This window comes from Schistocerca cancellata, chromosome 1 (genome assembly GCF_023864275.1).
Source record: "Schistocerca cancellata isolate TAMUIC-IGC-003103 chromosome 1, iqSchCanc2.1, whole genome shotgun sequence".
NCBI classification, from domain to species: domain Eukaryota; kingdom Metazoa; phylum Arthropoda; class Insecta; order Orthoptera; family Acrididae; genus Schistocerca; species Schistocerca cancellata.
In genome coordinates, this window is record NC_064626.1 from 1,287,123,134 (window position 1) to 1,287,147,173 (window position 24,040).

General features: G+C 37.7%; 1 protein-coding gene across 1 annotated transcript in view; it reads right to left on the reverse strand.

The window, feature by feature from the left end:
* The window catches only part of LOC126095157 (lysosomal alpha-mannosidase-like), a 229,223-nt gene that overhangs the window by 91,360 nt on the left and 113,823 nt on the right, over positions 1-24,040 (reverse strand). Inside the window, exon 8 of the mRNA XM_049909883.1 lies at positions 21,381-21,600. Within this exon, the coding sequence (XP_049765840.1) occupies positions 21,381-21,600 (220 nt within the window). The remainder of the gene's footprint in view (positions 1-21,380; positions 21,601-24,040) is intronic.

Sequence of the window (24,040 nt, forward strand, 5' to 3'; positions counted from 1 at the left end):
ATACTTTATTTGTCAGAAAAATGTTTATAAATCACCAGTATCTATTTAGTGTGTCCATAGTACATAAAAGAAAAACAGCTACGGTCAGATATAGTGTAAATGTGCTTTCCGATGTGCCATAGCCGCAATTTATGGCTCAAAACAAGCAATTTTGGTAAACATTTTTGGAATACAGTGATGAATAAATTATTATATTTTGACTATAGTTCAGTCTTGATCACACCATTTATGTTTCAATGATATAGGTAACCGGTTTCGGTTATTTTTACATAACCATCATCAGACCCATAGTTCCCATAGGATGGTAGGCGGAGCTCTCCTCAGCTGCTACGAAGTCAACTTGACTTCGTAGCAGCTGAGGAGAGCTCCACCTACCATCCTAAGGGAGCCATGGGTCTGATGATGGTTATGTAAAAATAACCGAAACCGGTTACCTATATCATTGAAACATAAATGGTGTGATCAAGACTGAACTATAGTCAAAATATAAAAACAAGCAGTTTTGAAAACACTTTTATTTGTTGTGACAAAAGGTAACAGTAAGCTTCTAAATAAAGTTTTTGGAAAGCAAATTGTGTAAAATAAGATGAAATTGGATAAACAGTCCATACAGTGCAGTTTAGTTGCTTCAGCTCCAAAATAAGATTTGATGGTTTTTTTCTGTATGATCTTAATATCATTATCTACTGATTGTGATTTCAACTGTGATAAAGAAAAGGGAATGAGGGAAAACTTAAAAGAAATTACAGACAAAGCAGAAAAAATTAATTTGCAGGAACATGGCAAGAAGAAGAGTAATATCCAAAGGAGAGGGAGTGGCTGGGGAAGGATTTCATAAATCTTTCCATGTGTGAATGGCACGTAATCACAACATCAAGACTGAAAAGACTATGGTATGTGATGAGCAGTGCATATTTTACTTATTCTTTACTTACTTGTTACAAAGTATTTTTCTCAGCAATACTGCTGTAGGTGCTTAAGATTCGTGTATAGGAACTGTTACACAATCATATGGTGATATTTATCTTTACACCTTTACTATAAAGTTTTTCGCTTCTGTAGGCCCTTTCAAGCTGATGTAGCTACATTTCAATGTTATGTAGGTGCATGGCAGGCACTGAATTGGCAGCACTACCTCTACATCTGCATTTAAATTCATACTCTGCGAATCACTGCGAAGTGCACAGCAGAGGATACATCCAACCAAATCAGTCATTATGGACTTTTCCTATTCCATTAATGGATAGAGTGCACGAAAAATGATTGTTTAAATGCCTCTGTGCATGCTGTAATTAATCTAATATTTTCCTCATGATTCCTGTGTGAGCAGTATATAGGGGGTTGTAGTATTTTGTAGAGTTGTCATTTAAAGCCAGTTCTTGAAATTTTGTTGGTAGACTTTCTCAAGATATTTTGTAATCTTCTAGACCTGCTGCATAATAAATGTCTTTCAAGGTTATAACACATTCATACAGCCAATTATGCTGATACGAATATTATTTTTACCTGAACTATACGCCTGCTTTGGCTACACAACCATCATCAGATTATCTGTAATAGAATGTCTTATAACTTTTGGTACATTTGTTGTATTACTTGTAAGTTACTTATGAATAATATGTTTCCAAGTCCTGATTTCCATGCAATATCATTATTTCTGTAGAGGTCTGTTTCTTACTGATTATATTTTATGTCAAAGTAGTAATAATAATCAGTTTTGTTGTAAGTTCTGACTTTTCTTTTAGTAGTGGCAGAAGCAAATCTTAGTATGCAGTTGACATTAAGTGATAGCAGTTTGGCAGATGATAAGCAATTTTTTTAATTCTGCTCATGTCTAATTGTTTACTGATTATATTCTTTCTTTCTTATTCTGGTCATAGTCAGTTGTGTCTTATGTTCTGATTTTTCATTAATAATGGTCAGAAATAAACTTAATTTCCAGCTGAAATTTCATGACAGCAATTATGTCTGATGATCAGTAATATTGTATGGTTACATCTGCTTGTTGATAATTCTGACAGCAATGTTATTTTTTATACTGAATGGATATTCATTCATTGAAGGCTTCACACATTTGTCCCTTGATTGCCAGATGTGTTTCATTCAGTATCTCTGTATCTATAGCCCTATGCTTTGTTTTATACCTACAAGGAGAAGTCAATCTTTATCCGCAAAATAGTTATAAAATTTTATTGTAATCAGATAGGAAACTTACGAGAACATCACTTTTCGACATAGTATTCTTGTGTTTCAACACACTTGGTCCATAATTGTTCAGCTTCCTGATGCCCTCATAAAAGAAGGTACTCGGTTGAGCTGTGAGCCAGGAATGCATCGCTTCTTTCACTGCTTCATCTGAGGCAAATCGACGGCCCCTTAATGCATGTGTGAATGGAGCAAACAAGTGATAGTCAGAAGAGGCAAGATCAGGACTGTATGGAGGATGACCCAGTACTTCAGATTTGAGTTTCTGGAGCGTTTCAGCAGTGTGGGCAGCAGTATGCAGATGAGCACTGTCGTGCAACAACACTACACCTACTGTCAGCAATCCTCGGCATTTGCTTCGAACTGCAGACTTTAGCCTGGCAGTAAGCATCTCACTGTAATGTACACTGTTTATTGTTGTGCCCCTTTCCCCACAGTGTTCCAGTACTGGACCTTGTGCGTCCCAAAAAACTGTAAGCATCAGTTTTCCTGTGGACGGTTGGGTCTTGAACTTTTTCTTGCATGGTGAATTTGGATGTTTCCATTTCATACTCTGCTGTTTACTCTCCAGCTCGTAATGATGAATCCGTGTTTTGTCACCAGTAATGATTCCGTCCAAGAAGTTGTCCCATTTGTTACCGTAGCAATACAAATGTACTTTGCAGATGTCCAAGCATGTTTGTTTATGCAACTGTGTGAGTTGTTTTGGGACCCATCTTGCACAAACTTTATGAAACCCAAGTCTGTTGTGGATGATTTCGTAGGCAGAACCATGACTAATCTGCAGAAAATGTGCCACTTCATCAATAGTCAATCGTCTGTCTAAGAGAATCATTTCACATGAATGCTCAGTGCTTTCTTCATTGTGGCAGTAAATGGTTGTCCGGCTCCTTCATCGTGCGTAACACTTGTGTGACCATTTTGGAATTTTTCAATCCCTTCGTAGACATTCCGTTGTGGCAAACCACTGTTCCCATACTGTACTAAAAGTCTTCAGTGAATTTCAGCCCCTGATATGCCTTCCGACCACAAAAAATGGATCATTGAATGTTGCTCTTCTTTGGTGCAAATAGACAGTGGAGTAGCCACAATTAACAGCAGGGCAGCAATAACAAAACTAACCTAGCAGCTTGAAAACTGCAAAGATATAACAACAAATAAACAAAGCATGCATCATCAACATAAAATGATAGTACTACCAAAATAAACAAAAATATAACTAAATTGCGGATAATAATTGACGTACCCTCATATTTGCAGTATCTCTGTTTCTTTAGAAGTATCTTTATAGAGACTGTATTCATCTCTCCCATTATCAACTGTCCCAATGGGTATGTATCTATCTAGTGCATTGGCAACTATTCTTTTAAACTTGAGCAATAGTTCTTCTACATGTTCATGTCCTGAGCTAAAAGTTTCAAATTATTCATCAAGATTTGACATTGTTTCTCTGTCTAATTTGCAGGACATATAAATCTTTGTGCTTCTTTTATCTGCCTTTTGTGTTTTGTTAGTCATTGTTGCTATAACTGCCTCATGATCCCTGATACCAGTTTCAATGTGCATTTTCTCAAAGAGAGCAGGTCTTTTTGTTGCCATTAAATCTAACATTTTTCCATCATTTTCAGAGAAGACATTTAGTAGTGTTTCACAGGATGTCTTGTCATGAACAACACTAACAAAACTATAATCATTCCAGTTGATTGTCAGATTATTAAAGTATCCTCCAGTTATTAGAGTACGATTAGAAAACTTATCTACAAGTGACTGAGGTTTTCCATAAAGTTTTCAGTTGTGCCAGGAGGAGAGAATCTGATGGTTGATAGGTGGACTCTAATACAACTTTTTGCCCACCAGTAATATTGAGGATGGCCCAAATAATCTCACATGCAGGTTCAACTTCTATCTAGTGGATTTGAGTTTTTTGTCTACTACAACAAATACACCACTCTGTTTCCCTATCCTTTTGATATACTCTTAAGTTTTCCTCAAAGATTTCACTACTATCAACTTTAGGTTTTAACCAGCTTCCTGTGCCTAGTATTATGTGAGCTTCAGGGTGTTTTAAGAGTGCTTTGAACTCTGGCACTTTGCTGCAAATGCCTCGGCAGTTAACCACTAGGATTTTGATACTCTCACTTGTGGGAGCATTTATTTCGATCTTACACTGATACTTCTCTGTTTCCTACAGCTATAATTATTGTTATCTGGATGGGATAGAGAGTCACTCATGTAATTTTACAAAAAACTTGTGTGCACCCCACACACATTCAGCTAATTAGGTAGTTGCCTATGATGTGTAGTGCACACCTGACCTTTTTAGGAGGTCCCTACAACTTTCAACACTATGGTGCAGGGTCTGGGAAGTCACAGTCTTGCTTGCCACAGAACCCTTGGTGTCTCTGGTTCAAGCCTTCCACTTGACTAGGAACCATGGGGCTATGATCTGTTCTGAGAACAATGCTGCAGAGTACGAGCTTCATTGAAACTCCATGAGCAAGGCTGGTATTCTTAATCCTTTCTGCTAGTTGCTGGAATGATCCAAGTATGACCACAGAGCCCAGATGACACACTTCATTTGTTCCAACATGCGCCACAATGTGAGGTTGGCTGCACATGAGGCCTCCAAACATACACACTGAGTGTAGTTAGTGTTGCTTCCCATTCCTGGTAGCAATTTCCACAAAGGGTGCCATTATTCACCATACATTTATATTGCTGACAATTAATAGACCCATATGCTTTTTTATCTGTCTTCTCTTGGCAGGACAAAGCATATTTCACCAAAAAAAGTGAACTGAGTCCCACTGTCTCAGTTTCACTTTCGGTGAAAGACAACACGTTCAACATATTTCTTAGAGATTGGTATAGCATCCTGAGTCCTCCTATCTTCCCTGTAAAGGACACCTAGGTGAATATTTCACTATGCTCCAATGTAATTGTCATTGGAAATTCTGATTTTCCTCTATATTGAATCCCGTATTCCAGTCTGCACTTACTGGAAATCCTGAGTCTCTATTTGTAGGGTTATCCACCATGCAAGTATGTATTGCCTCTTTTACCACACAGTCCTAGGAGGGCAATGTCGAGGATATAATTTTTGCTTTTGTGTCTGATCCTGATAGCTGGTTGGGTGTACTTCAGCATCTTGGAACAGAATATATATTCACTCTGCAGTCGAGTGTGTGCTGATCTGAAACTTCCTTGCAGATTAAGACTGTGTGCTGGACCAGAACATGAACCTTAGACCTTTGCTTTTCATGGGTAAGTGCTCTACCAACTGAATGATTCAAGCACAACCTACCATCACAACTTTATTTCCACCAGTCAGCAGTGCTCTTCCTGTAAAAGGTAAAGATCATAGGTTCAAGTGGGAGTCAAACATAATGTTTTATTCTGCCAGGAAGTTTCAAATCAGTACACACACTGTTGTAGAGTGAAAATACATTCCGCAAACAGTCCCAGGCTCTGTCTAAGCCAAGTCTCTGCAATATCCTTTCTTCCAGGAGTGCTAGTCCTGCAAGGAAAGCAGGAGAACATCTGTAAAGTTTGACATTGGGAAGGTAGGAGATGAGGTTCTGGTGCAAGTAAAGCTGTGAGGGTAGGTTGTGAGTTGTGCTTGAATGGCTCAGATGGTAGAACACTTGCCTGCAAAAGGCAAAGGTCTCAGGCTCGAGTCCTGGTCTGGCATACAGTTTTAATCTGCTTCAGAACAGTTTTATGAGAGAATGGCTATTCTGGAAAACAAATTCATCACCACTGCAATCCAAATACCTCGTCCTATGGAACGAAATACAGAAGCAGGCACCTACCATAGCAGATCTTTTGCTGTTCATTTGCAATATTTCCTCAAGTATTAGAAGAGTCTCCAACAGACACAACATTAGCTGTGTCTTTCACCCCCCCACCCCCACCCCCCACCCTTCACCCCCCACCCCCCACCCCCCTGCGGAACTGTGATATTTGTTGTTGGGCACTGTCAAAGGTGATCTCAGCAAATGGTCAAGGACAGACCCAAGAGCCATAACTTGACTATGTCTGCCAGGAAAGTGTGAGGAGTCAGATTATTATTTTTATTTATAATCCTAGATTAATTGTCATTTCAGCACTTATTCTTAAATGTAGAACAGTGGCTTCTTCTGGTTCCTATTCATCAGCTACCAGGCACTTTTTTCCCCTCTAAGTGCCAGTCATTATAAATTTTTTCAGCCTATATAGATATTTTAACTTTTTCAATTGCCATTCAGAAAAAGCCATAAAATAAAGTGTGAAATCAACTTCTTACATTTCTGTACCATGGTAATATTTCTCTTCCATAAGCTTGTATTCATAAATATTCATAACTCACAGACCAAAAATTTAAATTTCCTTTTACTATTTTTAATAGTGTTAATAGCTAATTTTGTCCTTCTCCCATGTATACTCCCACATCCATATACAAATGGTTAGCATTATTGTCTTTGGTGTGAAAGGTAACAGAATCAACAGACTTTTTTCTGAGATAGGAAGGCCTGGAATGGAGTACGCTCAGACTTGTGATGCCAAATGTGCAGCTGCCTGAATAAAGGAGCAACAGCATCATCACGGTTCTGGCATTACTGGTAGGAAGGATTAATGACATGCTAATCACGTACCACACAATCATAGATCACTTCTCTCACTGCCTTGTAAGCAGTGTTGCCAGTCAAAACACAATGTAAGACTTAACCTATGAGTGGTGTTTACTTATGAGGGCAACCCCAAAAATAAGGTCTCCTATTTTTTTATAAGTACATAGACCTGTTTATTTATACAATGGTTTATATCAGTTTACAGCTTGAACATTTAGCTATTTTTCAACAAAATTACCATTTCTGTCTATGCATTTTTGTACATGCTGTGGCAGTTTTTGTATGCCCATGTCATACCAGCTCACCGCCATGCTGTTCAGAAAATTATGAACGTCTTCTTTCACCTCATCACTGGAGCTGAATTGCTTTCTAGCCAAATGTTCTTTTAACCTAGGGAACAGGTGATAGTCACTGGGTGCCAAGTCAGGACTATAGGGTTGTTGGGTGATTATGTTCCACTGAAACTGTTGCAGGAGAGCAATGGTTTGCTGAGCGATGTGTGGGTGAGCATTGTCATGGAGAATGTGTAAACCCTTGCTTAACATCCCTCTTCTCCAGTTCTGAATTGCCTGTTTGAGTTTTTTCAGAGTCTCACAGTACATGTCAGCATTAATTGTGGTTCCAGCGATTCAGCTCCAATAACAAGGTGAAAGATGAGGTTCATAACTTTCTGAACAGCATGGCGGTGAGCTGGTATGACATGGGCATACAAAAATTGCCACAGTGTCTACAAAAGTGCATTGACAGAAATGGTTATTATGTTGAAAAATAGCTAAATGTTCAATCTGTAAACTGATGTAAACCCTTGTAGAAATAAAAAGGTCTATGTACTTATTAAAAAAATAGGAGACCTTACTTTTGGGATTATCCTCATACTTCACTTCCCTATGTACAAAACAACTGTGAAAACATGGCATGTAAGAAGTTGCAACATCATTTTGGTGCTTAGAAGGTGACATTTTAGCTTGGAATTGAATTCTATAAGTGCTGTTTATAACTGCTCAATACAGCTTTTATTTTATTTTGAGCTGTCCCAGGGCTGCATTCATGGTGACCCTTTGGTATGTCGTTTTGTTAACTCTCTCATTTACAGCAAATATAAGAAACAGTCTCCCCTCACATTGTCCTTATTGCTTCCAACTGCAAAATTTTGTCTTTCTTTCATTTATGTGTAATCTTTGTCATGATGCAGTCTTTAGTCCAAAGACTGGTTTGATGCAGCTCTCCACACTGTTCTGTATTGTGCAGGCCTCTTCATCTTTGAATAACAACTGCATCTTCTGAACCTGTTTACTGTACTCATCTCTTGGTCTCCCACTACAATTTTTACACTCCACACTATCCTCAAGTATGAAATTGGGGATTTCTCAGAATGTGTTCTACCAACTGATCCCTTCTTCTAGTTAGGTTGTGCCACAAATTTCTTTTCTTCACAATTCTATTCAGCACCTCCTCATCAGTTACGTGAACTACCATCTCCAGCACTCTTCTATGCTCTTCTTGTCTAAACAGTTTATTGTCCATATTTCACTTCCATACATACAAATTTCTCATCTTTAGAAATGCTAATCTTGCCATTGCCACTCTTCATTTTATATCCTCTCTAATTTCGCCATCATCTGTTATTTTGCTGCCAAAATGACAAAACTTTCCACTACTTTAAGTTTCTCATTTCGTAATCTAATTCCCTCAGCATCACGTGATTTAATTCAGCTATATTCCATTATCTATGTTTTGTTCTTGTTGATGTTCATCTTACATCGTCCTTTCAAGATACTGTCCATTCTGTTCAACTGCTCTTCCAAGTCCTTTGCTGTCTCTGACAGAATTACAACATCATCAGCAAACCTCAAAGGTTCTATTTCTTCTCCCTGAACTTTAATTCTTTTCAGATTTTTTTCTGGTTTCTGTCCAAGTTGTAAACAGCCTTTCATTCCCTGTATTTTACTCCTGCCACCTTTACAGTTTCAAAGTGTGTGTTCCAGTCAACATTGACAAAAGTTTTCTGTAAGTCTATGAATGCTACAAATGTAGACTTGCCTTTCCTTACCCTGCCTTCTGGAATAAGTCATAGGATCAATATTGCCTCATGTGTTCCTACATGTCTCCAGAATGTAGACTGATTTACTTTATTTGTTTTGCATGTCTAGTTCCATAGGACCAAACTGAGGAGCATATCTCGGAGGTCATGGAATGTGTCAGTACATTAAATTACAACATAAAAGTAATAACAGATAAAATATTTATGAACCCAAAAAATGACAAGCAATAAGTTTATGTAAACTGAATCAACAATATAACACAGAAACCAGCTTAATTTTTCAAGGAACTCCTTGACAGAATAGAAGGAGTGACTGATGAGAAAACTTTTCAGTTTTGATTTGAAAGCATGTGGATTACTGCTAAGATCTTCCCCAGGTTTGTTTCTACCAGTTTTTCCATATTCTGTGAGTAATTTTTGTTAGTATTTTGACTTAGTTTGGTAAGATTCACATCTGTCAGTACCTACTTTCTTTGGGATTGGGATTATTGTATTCTTCTTGAAGTCTGAGGGTATTTCACCTCTCTCATACACCTTGTACTCCACATGGAAGAGGTTTGTCATGTCTGGCTCTCCCAAGGATATCAGTAGTTTTGACAGAATGTAGTTGTTTCACCTCAAGTCTTTCTCCACTCTATCAAATTCTTGCAGTATCATATCTCCCATCTCATCTTGATTTACATCCTTTTCCAGTTCCATAATGGTGCCTTCAAGTCCATCTCTCTTGTATAAACCCTCTACATACACCCACTTTTCAACTTTTCCTTCTTTGTTGAAGACTGGTTTTCCATCTGAGCTCATGATATTCATACAGCTAGCTGCTTCTCTTATCTCCAAAGGTCTCTTTAATTTTTCTGTTGGTAGTATCTATTTTTCCCCTAGTGATATATGTTTCTAAATCCTTATGTTTGTCCTCTAGCCATTGTTGCTTAGCCATTGTATGATTTTTCCCCTGCTTCATTTTCTGCCTTTTTTAATTTTCTCCTTTCATCAATTAAATTCAATATCTCTTGAGTTATCCAAGGATTTCTACTATGCCCTGTCTTTTTACCTATTTGATCCTCTGCTGCCTTTATTATTTCACCTCTGAAAGCTGTCCATTCATTTTTTACTGATTCCTTTCCTCTGTTCTAGTCTCCCATTGCCTAATGCTTCCTCTGAAACTCTCAGCAACCTCTGGTTGTTTCGACATATCCAGGTTCCATCTCCCTAATTTTGTACCTTTTTCTAATTTCTTTAGTTTTAATCTCCAGTTTATAACCAGTAAATTGTGATCAGAGTCCACATCTGCCCATGGAAATATCTTGCAATTTAAAATCTGATACTGAAATCTCTGTCTTACAATGATACAATCAACATGAAACCTTCTGGTGTTTCCAGATCTCTTCCACATATACAACCTTCTTTCCCAATTCTTAAACCAAATGTTGTTATTGTTGTGATCTTCTGTCTGAAGACTGGTTTGATGCAGCTCTCCATGCTACTCTTATCTTGTGCAAGCCTTTTCACCTCCTAGTAAGTGCTGCAACATACATCTTTCTGGATCTGCTTGCTGTATTCATCTCTTGGTCTGCCTCTGTGATTTTTACCCCCATGTTTTCCTCCAGAACTAAATTGGTGTTAGCAGTGATTGAAATATGCTCTGTGCGAAGTTCTACCTGGCAGCTTTGTCTTTAATTTCTTTTCCCTAGCCCACATTCACCACAATTTTTTCTTCTTTTTCTTACTATCAAATTACGGTCCCCCGTCACAGTTAAATTTTTGTATCCCTTTACTGTATGAATAGTTTCTTTCATCTCATCATACATTTCTTCAATCTCTTCATCAGCTGCAGAGCTACTTGCCATACATAGAACACCAGTTTTGTTTCTTCTAATGATGAATCAATCAATGAAGAATGGGGGACTATTTTACCCCAGAATATTTTACCCAATAGGATGCCAGAATCATTTAACCATACAGTAAAGGTACAGGCCCTCAGGAAAAGTTATGGCTCTAGTTTCCCATGCTTTTGGTTGTTTGCAGTCCTAGCACAGCAAGGCCAGATCAGTCTTATCATTCAGACTGTTGCCTCTGCAAGTACTGAGAAGGCTGTTGCCACTCCTTTTGAACCACACATTTGTGTGGCCTCTAAACAGACACCCCTCCAGTTGTGGTGGTACGTACAGTACAGCTTTCTGTATTGCTGAGGCATGCAAGCCACGCCACCAAAGGTCCGTGGTTCAGGGGGGTGGGGGAGGTCCATGGTTCATTAAATTTAACAATTTTGTGTAATAGTTATTGAACACCCTCCAACAAATCTGTGAATATGGCAGTCTCACAAGTGTACTGGATGTTGTTGAGACATTCACTGTTAACAAGAGATTTTTCTGAGAACTGATTTTTATTCATTCATCAAATTGCATCAATACCATCAAGGAGGACAACTATCAGACAGGTGGAACAACTATACATTAATGAAAGACATGTAAATTGTAGACCTGAGTTAAAAATAAAGTAGTACTACATCACATAATGTTATCTGTGCTAAATGTAAACAAGTGAATAAGAAAGAAAGCTGTCACTTCGGGAAAAAAATCTGCCCCTTCAATTATATTGAATAACTGCTACTTATCTCCTAATGATAGCTCAATCCTTGATTACTTCACTACTTTTCAAAGAAAATAGTTACCTACCACTGTACTATTTACTGTTTACTTTACATCACAACTTGCCATGCAACTTTGTAGCAAAAACTGCTGCTTGCCATGTAGCTAACAGAAATTTTCAGTGCTTGAATCCAGATATTCAGATAATTTATTGAAAAAGTGGCTAACGAATATGTTATAAACTTTATTTGGAACTGGTAGGGATTTACAGTTTCTTGCTTTATGTAAAATGTGAGTTTCTTTCCTACTGTAACTACAAGGAGCAAAAGTCTAAATGAAAATTATCAAACAGTACGTTCACTTTAGAAAACTATAAAATTATGAAACAGAAGTATAGCACAGTACTTATCAATAGAGCCTTTGATTGTGGCACCATACACAATCATTAACCCGACTCCAGGGAGGTAGGGTCCCCTTCCATATTCCTCCACTGGGGTAATTCCTGTCTGGTGCGTCCATGTCGTGGGGGTGGGCATCCTACACTTCAGTAGGCCGGAGTGCTACGATGGCTGAGTTCAGGCAGGGACCCAATCCTGTGGGGTATAACACGGAACCCATGCCCAGGGTTACGGGTGAAGACCTTAATGGCAGTGACGGTGGAGAAGAAAGACTTCGGAATGGCATAGCTGGCAGATGAGGCAACCCTCCTTTCTGGGGATTAAATGAGAAGGGAACCACTGCCTTCTGGTGGAGGAGAAACTGCAAAACTAAGGGAGACAGCCCTAACAGAAAATCTTTTCTTGGATTAGGCCTAGCTAGCCAGTAGGAAAGCCTTCATATGTTGCTTTCAAATACAGACAAGCCTCTGAACGAACCACTGAGGATTTGCCTCCACTGCTTCTTCAAGTACTGGTACGAAAGATGGGAGAGCTGATGATATTCATCAGTACAAGAAGATGAAACCAAATGGACTAAAAAAGAACCTAAATATTGGCACCCTTAATTTATTAACCCAGATGTACTAACAGAGAGAAAGCTGGATATTTTTGGATTAAGTGAAATGAAGTGGAAGGGAAAAAGTGAGAAGAATTTGAGAGGAGGAGGAAAACTGTACTGGAGTGGGAATAAGAAAGAAATGGTGTGGCAGTGATGGTGAATAATGATGTACAATGCTGTATTGAAAGTGTGAGATATATATCAGACAGGATCATAATCTTAAACTTGAGATTCCAGAAAGAAACACTAAAAGTGAGCGTGGCTCCTCCCATCTGAGGTTCGAGTCCTCCCTCAGGCATGGGTGTGTGTGTGTTGTTCTTAGCATAAGTAAGTTTAAGTAGTGTGTAAGTCTAGGGACCATTGACATCAGTAGTTTGGTCCCTTAGGAATTCACACACATTTGAACTAAAAGTTATCCAGATTTATGCACCTCAAGTGGGATGTAGTGAAGAAGAGAAGATGGACTTTGAAAATGAATTAGAGAACCCTATAGAGAGTGCTAATATAGTGATGGGAGATTTTAATCCACAGGTAGGCAAAGACAGAAAGGGATTTGAGCAAGTGTTGGGATGTTTTGGATATGGAGGCAGAAATGAAGAAGGGAAAAGACTCCTGGGTTTGTGCCAGAGGGATGGAATGGAAATAGCAAACAGCTGGTTTATGAAGAGAGAAAATCATGTTATCACCAGGTACATTTGTGATGGAAGAACCAAGAGTGTAATTGATTATATTCTAGTAGATAGGGAATGGGGAGAGAAAGTAACAAATGTGAAGGTAATTCCAAGTTTGAGTGCAGATGGAGACCATAGATTACTGTTGCAACAATTGAAAATAAACCAGTGTGTGAAAAATAGAAAACAGAAGAAAGTGATGAGGATACAGGATTGAAAACTGAAGGAGTGTGAAAGTGCTGAGAAGTATAGAGAATTAATCAGACAAAAATTTCCAAACAAAGTTTTCTGTGATGTAGAAAAAGAATGGAGTTTATTCAAAGACACTTTAGTCAAAGCAGCACAAAAAGTATGTGGTAGAACATCTGGAAAGGAAAAAGTAAGACAGACAAGTTGGTACACTGATACCACAATCCAAGCAGTTAGAAGAAAAAAAATGGAGCATGGAGAAAGTGGTAGAAAACTAAAAATGATGAGAGCCATAAAAGATATATAGAGGAATGGGAGAAGTGCAAAGAAATAGTGGAAACAGCAAAGAAAAAAGGCATGGGAAGAGTTTACAAAAAAACTTGAAGAAGATGTGAAGAGCAATAAGAAAATATTCTATAAAATGATGAAAAATAAAAGGAAGGCTTCTGAAGTACCAGTAAAGATGGAAACAGAGGATGGTGCTGTGATTGAAGATCCAGGGAATATAAAAGATCTCTGGAGAGAACATTTTAAGAAACTGTTAAATGCTGAGGAGCACATACATGAAGAAACAACAAATAATGGAGAAATTGAGAGAAGTTGGGAAGCAGAATGAGGACAAATTACACGGGAAGAAATGGAAATGACTGTGAAGAAAACGAATTGGGGGAAACCCCAGGACCTGAAGAAGTATCATTGGACATGATAAGAGCAGCAGGTCCAGTGGGAATGCAGTGGTTGTATAGAGTACTATCAAGTATGTGGAGAAATAGTACAATACCTGACAACTGAAGAAGAAGAGACATTGTTCCCATCTTCAAAAAAGGCAATAAAAGACTATAAAAACTACAGAGGACTAACCCTTATGAGTCATACAGCCAAGATTTTTGAAAGAATTTTACTAAATCAAATAAATGAAAAGATAGAAAAAGAGCTGAGTGAAGAACAGAATTGGTTTAGGAAAGGAAGAAACATGATTGACCTGATATTTTCTATCTGTCAACTGATGGAAAAAAGTTGGGAGCATAACAAAAGGGTGATAATGGTTTTTATAAACATAGAAAAGGCATACGACCCAGTTAACAGGGAAAGACTCTGGGAAAAAATGAAGAAGATAAATATGGAAGATGGTTGCATTAATGTAATAAAGACAATGTACAGAGGACACAATTGTAGAATTAGAACACCATTGGGGAACTCTGAATACTTCGAAATAAGACAAGGACTTAAACAAGGAAGTATTCTATTTCCCGCACTATTTAATGTTGTGATGGAGGGAATGAATAGGGCAGTTAAATATATAGTAAAAGGAAAAAACAAAAAGATGATTTTTGCAGATGATATGGTAATATTGGGCAATAAAGAGGTATAGGTACAGTTACAACTTGATGCGTGGAAAGAAATAATGAAAAGCTATCGATTAAAAATAAATAAAGATAAGAGTGAAGTAAAGGTATATGCAAGAGACAGAGGAATCAACAGAAATATTACTTTGAATGGAGAACCCCTCAAAGCAGTAGACAGTTTCACTATTTTAGGGAGTGAAATATCTTGTGATGGAGGAATAACCAACGAAATTAAATGGAGGCTACAGAAGGGAGGCAATTTCTACCAAACAATAAAACACCTGATTTAGAATAAGGAAGTTCATAAAAAGCAAAACTCCTTATGTATAAGAGTTATTACTTCCCTATTGTCACCTATGGAGGAGAAACTTGGACAATGACACAAAGGGACTGAAGAAGACTGCAAGCAGGGGAAATGAAATTTCTCAGAGCAGTTAAGGGAAAAACAAGAATGGACAGAGTAAGGAATGTAGATATTAGAAAGGACCTTAAACAAGAAAGTATGGGAGAATAAATTGAAAAACAAGAGATTAAAATGGCATGGAAATATTAAGAGGATGCATGGGCAGAGCCTCCCCAAAATTATGGAAGAACTTAAGATGGATGGAAAAAGACCTAGAGGGCGCTCAAGAACATGGTGGGAAACGGGAGTGAGAATACCTGTGGAAAGGAGAGGTGTGACCTTGTAGCAAGTGGAAGAAGAAAAGTGGTGGAAGGACCGAGCCAAATGGAGAGGATTCAGCAGCACCTAGACCCAGCAGTAGCTGGAGCAGGATCCGGATATAGATAGATAGATAGACTTATGTATAGAAGACGAAAAAGTCTGGAACCACACTACCGCTAGGGTCGCAGGTTCGAATCCTGCCTTGGTGTGATGTCCTTAGATTAGGTTTAAGTAGTTATAAGTTCTAGGGGACTGATGACCTCAGATGTTAAGCCCCATAGTGCTCAGAGCCATTTGAACCATTTTAACTTTAGAAACTAGCAGTCCCTTACTTCGGTAGGGGAGAGGGGCAGTTTTTATTAGGTTAAACAAGAAGAGCCAGTCATTAGTCCCAGGATGAAAGGGACCCATATATGAAGGCAGGAGGAGGCCCCAGAGGAAGTTACTTTGGTCAGCATCAGAAATCTTGTTTTTATGTCTTGTATTGTGATTGTGTAGATCACAGTTCAGCTGACCCTGATTTTATTGTTAGCAACAAAAAACATTAAGGGGTGAGTGTAAGCATTCCAAGATTCTTAGAAAGGCTTGTGTAAGGTGTATAGTTATGTAGTTTACATAATGTATGATTGCATGGTCTTGCGGTGATGTGAATTAATAAAATCTTCTTGGGCTTTCAGCCACGTCAAATGGTTGAAATCCCACGAGCTTTCGACTGAGCTCTCCTCAGCCATTGTCAAGTGTGACATCACTGGTGCTCTCTTCCTCACAAACTATGGTAATGCTTACTTCTTGCATCTGTCAAACCCGCTTCAGCCTCACGATGGCCGGGTCCCGGGCTGTGCTGAGCTGCAAACTGCCATCTTCGTTGATGGTGTTTTCAGATATTTTTATTTCTGCCACTTCTTTTATGATGCTTTCCCAAAATTCCTTCAATCTCATGGCAGATGTTTCATCAAATAGAATTCAGTGTCAATTTTCTGAATTGTTTTCTGTTATGGGTGATTTTTCAGGATAGCATAGGCATAAGCACCTCTCATGTTCTGTCCAGGATTGATCCATAGTGTGCACTGTTTGGCCAATGTGGTAACAGTCACACTGACATGGTACCTTCCATACAAGCATTCTAAGCCGTAGATTGTCCTTCATAGGCCTCATGACCTGTTGTATTTTTGCTGGGGCTGAACACAAATGAGATGTTCTCTCTCTTCCCGAGCCAGCTAATTTTCCCTGGCACTGTTCCACAGAAAGGCAAAAATCAAGTTTCTTGTTCTCTCCTTCAGTGGTGTTTTCCCTGCATGTCTCACCAGAAATAACCTATGATACCTGGCTATGACTGTAGCCATTTTCCAGGAAGAGTTTTCAGAGATAGGTCAGTTCTAGTGGAAGATTATCAGTATCTGAGATGTCTTCGGGACGTTGGATGAGGGTGTTCTGAAAGCCATGTTTCTGTGCCCGATTGTGTTGGCTAAAAGTGTGCATATACTAGTCCATGTGTGTAGGTTTTCTGTACACACTGTGGTGGAGATGTCCAATAGTCTTTTGGCAAAAGAGGATATCAAGGAAGGGCAATGCACCATCTGTCTCTATTTACATCATAAACCTAATGTGGTCAAAATGCCATTCACATGTTCCAAGAATTCTTCCATTTTCCACGTCCATGGGGGCAGATGATAAAAGTGTCATTGACATAATGATAAAAGTAACTTGGCTTATCTAGAGCCATGTCGAAAGCAACATCTTCAAATTCCTCCATATACAGGTTGGCTATGGATGGAGCTAACCGACTTACCGTTGCCACACCATCCAACTGGTTGAAATACTGGCCACCACATAGGAAATATGATGATATCAATGCATGCTTAAATAATCCCACAGTTGTATTCCAGACAACATTTGCCGTGAAACTTGCCGGATTATTTCAAAATCTAAACCACCACCATCTGACGTGACCAGGGTGAACATAACAGACTTCACACCCTCTGCAATGACCCCTTCACTGTGGTGCTGTCAGCTGACAAGGGCAATGCACCTATTATTCCAAGTATAGCTGACTACTATGCTAAACTTCAGTTAACTCTTGGCAACAGCTCATGAGGCCTGTGAAGGATGATCTATGACTTAGAACACCTGGAATGTAGAAAATACCGTGTCAGTGTGGCTACTACCACATTGGCGAAATGGTACTCATTAAGGGGCAATACCGAATGGAGCAGCAGAGGTGTTTATGCCTATGCTATCCTGAAAAATCAGCAATGGCAGAACACACTTTAGAAAATTGAAACCGAAACTATTTCACAAAACATCTGTCTTTATGAGGACAAAGGGATTTTGGGATAGCATCATAAAAAAAGAGTAGATATAAAAATATCTGAAAACACCATCAACAAAGATGGCAGTTTGCAGCTCTCCACAGCCTGGGACTGGACCGTCATGAGGTTGAAGTATGCGTGGTGGATGTGGGACATCAACATTATCGCAGTTGGCAAGGAAGAGAGGACCAGTGATGTTGTAGCCAGCAGGGCAGCTATAGAATGGTGAGGCTACAGCAGCACGGCAGTCATTTATCACTTGATAATGGCTGAGGAGAGCTTAGTCGAAAGCTCATCGGATTTTGACCACCTGATGCAGCTGGAAGCCAGAGAAGATTTTATTACTTTACATAATATTTTTAATGATCTCTTTTTCTAAAGAAAAATTGATTTAATTTAGTTTAGTGGCCTAGAAGAAATCTCCAAAAACAAATAAGAGTGAAAACATGGAAAGCAAGCCAACACTATTCTCTTTGGGTCAGCACAATGATAAATGCTTCTAAGCACAAGGAATGCTGAACTGAACTTGTTGATTAGTTTAAATATATATTGATTCCATTTCAACTTATTTCACAATTGGAAAATGAGGAATTTTATACATGATGTTTCATTCAATGTGTGATTATTAATGCGTATTTATAGTACATGCATATAATTTTTTAATGTTTGGAATTACACAATATGAATCCATGAGGGATTAACATTTAAACTGTTAGTTGTGTAGCACTTGTAAGCATGTTCAGCTGTCACATGAGCTGTGTCTGCTATGGCTGAATTTTGACCCTTGACCAGGTATATTATATATTATGGTCAAATGAGGGGCTACCTCATCCAAAACTCCTATGTAGAATCTGACAGAGGCTCCAACAAGCCCTTGACTTTTCTTCACATTAATAGTTTTTGCTGTTTCACAATGCCACTGACATTTCACTCATCTTTGCAGTGGTGTGATAATTAATGTAGGGGAATGCTCCTAGGTTTTCCCACGTAAAAAAAACTCTTGAAAATGGAGTTCATCATTTCTGATTTTGCTTCACCACCCTCAATTTAAGTTAATGTACCATCTGTGAGCATCTGGACACTAATTGTAGTGTCACTGGTTGCCTTCACACATAACCAGAATTTCTGTGGTATTCATGAGAGGTCATTTGATAAGATCCTCCCATGGTAGTTGTTGAAGGTTTCATATAGAAGCCAATGGCATTTCATTTAGCATTTCTAAATCTATAGCCCTACCCTTTGGTTTTCACATTTTATATGTTATGGCAGTAGTCACTGTTTCTTTAGAAGTATCTTTGAAATAGCAAACAGGACGTTTACATTTCTTAAAGCCTGCTCTATCCATATATGACTTGGCAAGAGAGAAACTAATTACCCCATTTTAATAAATTTTTTGAAGTAGGGGATGGGGAATGAAATGGAAAGTGTGGGTGGGAAACTCATGACTTTCAGCTTCACAGGACATTGTGGTAATGTAGTGGCAAAATAGAAAATTTGTGCCAGATCGGCACTCAAACCTGGATGTTCCACTTCTCTAGTCTTTACTGCCTCAGCTGTCCAGATATGCTTTCCATCCGACCCCACATTCTCAACTTACCACATGCTGCAATGCAGTGTTCTTAACCATTTAACCCCATACTTGTAAATTATTGATTCTCATTGGAGTTTGACAGAGCAGACACCAATCAAATATAGACATTAATAAATTGTGAGATAATGGAGTGTAACAACAGTTCAGAGTTATACCAAGATGCTTCACTTTGCATCCACATATACACTCCACAAGCAACCACATATACACTCCACAAGCAATCTTGTGATGTGTGTAGCACTGTCCTTTCCCCCTTCCCTGTCCCAGTCACAAATGTTGTGCAGGAGTAATGACTGTTGGTAAGCTTCAGTGAGCTCAAATTTCTCTAATTTTACCAGCATAATTTTTGTGAGATATATGTAGGGTAAAACAAAACATTCTTCCACCCTTCTACAAATAGATTCTTGGAATTTCAACAGTAAACCACACCATGAAGCACTCAACATCTGTCCTGTAGTGTGTGCCTCTGAGGTTCCAAGAGCATGTCTGTGGGGCTTTCTTGCTTACTGAATGAGCCCACAAGAAAATGCATTGCTTTTCATTGTATCTACACTATTTCCTCTAACATCATTTTCTCATGAGTGTGTCAGACTGATGCACAATGCCCAGGTGTCACACAAACAAGGCTTTTGTAAGCTCTCTTCTTTTAGGCTGATCTACATGTCATGGATATTGCTCCAATAAATTTCAGTCTGGTCTTTCTTACAATTAGTTTTATGTAGTTATTCTACTTACACAACTTTTGTAAACATACTTGGATATATAATGGATGTCACTATTTCCAATGATTGTTTAGCAATGATTTAATCAAACTCATCTTTCTACTTGTTTATGGGCAATACATTACACTTGTTTGTGTTGAAGGTCAAGCGCTAATCCATGCACCAACAATCAATCCTCTGGAGATCTTCGTATGTTTTGCTACAACGATCTAGCATTGTGACTTCTTCACATACTACAGCATCTAGGGGGAACAGCCTCATGAAGCATCTAACATTATCATCTAGATCATTTATGTATATTTGAGCATTAATGATCCTATGACACTTTCTTGCTGTACTGTATGTACAAAGATGCTTTTATGTTAGAAAATTTCTGTAGATTAAGAATGAGACGCTATGTTCTATTTGTTAGGAACTTTTCACTCCCATCATAAAGTTACTCCTTTATGTTGTGCACCCACTTTTTTATCAGTAGGTGAAAAACGTGGAACTGTGTCAAATGCCCTCCAAATCAGACGACAGGGCATCGACCAGCACAATAGTATACATAGCCTTCTGAATCTCATGGATGATCAGAGTGAACTGGGTTTCACAAAACAGTTGTTTGCAAAATTTATGTTGATTCCTATAGAGGAGATTTTCAGTCTCCAGAAGGATCATAATACATGAACAAAGAATATTTTTCAAGTTATACAACAGACTGATGTTAGCAGTAAAGGCTTGCAGTTGTATGTATCTGTTTGATGAACCTTTTGAAACAAGGACTGATCTGCACACTTTTGCAATCACTTTGGAGCTTTGTTGATCCAGCATCCTAGGATAGTCAAGTTTTTTATTGCTTATTATGATAAATTACTACCAGTTTCAGTTGCTGACAATTATCTTCAAATCTCTGATCTCAAATGTGTTGATGTAAAAAGCACTCAGCAAAATTTTTTAATAAGCTTGATTACAGTGATGTGAAGATCATCACCATTTACTATATTCTGTATTGTTGTATTATGATCAATGCTGGGATGGAGATCCATTTAACAATCACTGTCTTCTTTTTCCATGTTGTACATTGTATGTTCCGCGACATCATGTGAGTGTACTGTCTCATTCTTTTAGAAAATGTCACTGTGTCTCTCATATGCACTCAAAAAGTCACACTTACTTTGCAGTATTTTCTTTTTATTTCTCTTCTAGGCAGATGATGCTTGTTATTGTTTTACATTTTGTGTTTGCTTTCAATTATGCTGCCATTAAGTAAGTGTTCACACATTATACCTTATATCCTTATCTGCTCATAGTTCATATTGTGCTACGTGCTCAATCTCTATACCACATTAGCTATATACATTTAAGTTTAACGTATCTTTCAAGCTGTACTTTGTAATTATAACCATTCCTCATTGCTTTTCAATTTTCTACAGCTATATGATGTAAAGCCTAAGAACAAACAGTACCTGAAGGAAATTGTTTGCCTGTCTTTCAAAGTATTTACTTGTAGTTCGAGAAACAAAATAGCCAGTCCAATATGAGTGTTCATCACTTGCATAAGGAAAGAAGTCATCATCTTTAACTGTCCACGTTATGTTGGCTTCATTTAAGGCTTTCAGATAACAAGCAGGAGTTGAATATAACACATTCAATCTTCCTCCCTCTTCCTGTTTGGCATTAACATACCTGCAAAAAGTACTCATCTCAATTTTCTAAAAAAAATTCTAAAAATAGAAAATAATATTTTTAAAACTGAAGCTAAATTTACATTAACAAGATGAAGCACAAATTGCCACAAAAAAGCTGAATCTATAAAACAGTCTTACAAATTAAATGAAGTTGTAACATAGCAGATTCTTAAATACCTTTTATTCTTTGCAACAGTGGTACCTTAGTACAAACCTTTTGATTGGATGCTACATTAGTGCATTTTGTGTCTGATATGTCAGCTGTGTGACTATAAAGATGTGATAACTGTCGAATAGTTATACAAAAATCTCTTGCTTGAGTTATTAATTGTAATGCAAGTATTGTACTCTTGTTTTATTGACACTTTCAAACTTGCATAAAAACTCAAATACAGCATATGTGTACATCAAATGTAGACAGTACACACAGCTGCTTTAATGGGAAAGATATTACAGTTATAAAATAACTGTATGCTACAGCAGTTGACTTCATGAGAGCTACTATACATGGCAATCATCAATTTTCAATTACTTCCTGTGAACAAATTGGTTGAAAAACAGAAAAAAATTGGAGGTATTACACTAATTATTTAAGTACCTACATTACAATTAAAGAAAACAATTTTCCAATCCAGATATTGCTGTCAAAATTTGTATAATGTGTAAGTATGGCTCTAAAACTCATTAAAGGAGTGTCATGTCACAACTAGAGTCAGTCATGTCATACAAATATCTGACTATGAAAATTATGAGGGATATAAAGTGGGATAATCATCTTGGCTTAGTTGTAAATATTGTTAGTGACAAGCTCTGATTTATTGGTAGAATATTGGTAAACTGTGGCTTCTCTATGAACAATGCAACTTATAAAACACTTGATTTACCTGTAGTAGAATAGTTGTCAAATGAGTGGAATTCATTTAAACAGTGGACAACAAGCCCATATAACAAAGGTCAACAAAAATTGTTATTACCTTATCTTGCTGATAGGACCATGTAATAAATATGATGAAAAATCTTAACTTTCAAACATTCAAACTATGACACTGAATATCTCGTGGGAATCTACTTTAACTATTTCAGGAACACATTTCCATTGTTCAGTGTATTATATTTGTAGAGACTGTGTAAATAAAATTAGGCCAATAACATCAAGCAGTCATTCTTCTTACAGTGCATCCATGAATTGAGTGAGAAGAACTTTTAATGTATGGTAAAATGAAAGCTACTCCTTAACATTCACTTTAGTCAGTGTTGTCTAATGTTTTCATGAACCGCATGTATTGCACAGCTGTTAAACTATGTTGTGTGAAACATTTACAATACCTGAATTGAGAGGCATAAATATAGTCACTGCTGTTGAAATGTTTGCTCATATTATACAACCTGATGTTATATGAGTGTGTGTCAGCTTCAGGAGATGGACAAAAAGAAGGAGCAGTTGGAGCACTGAACTGACTCCAAAGGGTTGGGCACTGGTTGTGAATGGTACAATAGTTTTTCTGAAGCTGACAGATACTGAAGGATGACAAACACAGTAATAACAATTCAGACCAATAAAAACACTACCACTTTCACTGAAATGATTAAAGAAGATGAAATAGGTGAATAAATGCTAAACATTCCCATAAAATGTAGCTGTGCAGATTATGCATGAAGATTTGAGTAATTGAAGCTAAGTGTAGTGTTTGTTCCACATAGTCTGCACAGAATCAAATGTACAAATATGTTCTGTTGTGTCGAGACAAAACTAAAATCTGAACTTTTTAAACATGATTATTCTTTGCAATGAGACTTTGTATTTTGTCTACAATTGTAAAGTGAAGTGTCAGAGTTGTAAAGGAGTTAGTGAAATATTTCTGTGACTACAAAACCTGCATTTTATAATGTCTAGAGTGAAGATGATGTCTCTTGTATTTCTCAATGGAGTGGTGCCATATATAAAGAATTTGTGCCTCCTTGTAACATAGTAAATGAGGAGCTCTATAAGGAAGTGTAAAAATGTGACCTGCTCGTCTGTCATGGCTTTTCCTGCTCTGGCCCTTTTGGCAGCAATGAATCACCAGTTGCTCACTGAAGGGCAAGTCTCAATACTGCACTACTCAAATTCTTTACCAGATTTGTTAATTCCAGACTATTTACTTTTCTCAAAACTGAAACAGTAGATTTATTTCAGCTGGAGAGATCAGGAGGTTGTGACTGACAATCCTCAATTACTTTTTTTTTTTTTTTTTGAGGTCTTCTCTTAGTGCCTCATTCCCTGGACAAGTAAGTTTCAGCTTACATGTTTTCATAGAGCCTGGTAAAATAAATTATGCTTTATCAAGGTCACAAAGAAATTAAAGAATTAATGATATGCAATGTATCATGCCCAGTGGACTCTATTTGGAATGAATTCATTGTCAAACCTCATATTCTTTGATTTTTAATTTCTTAAT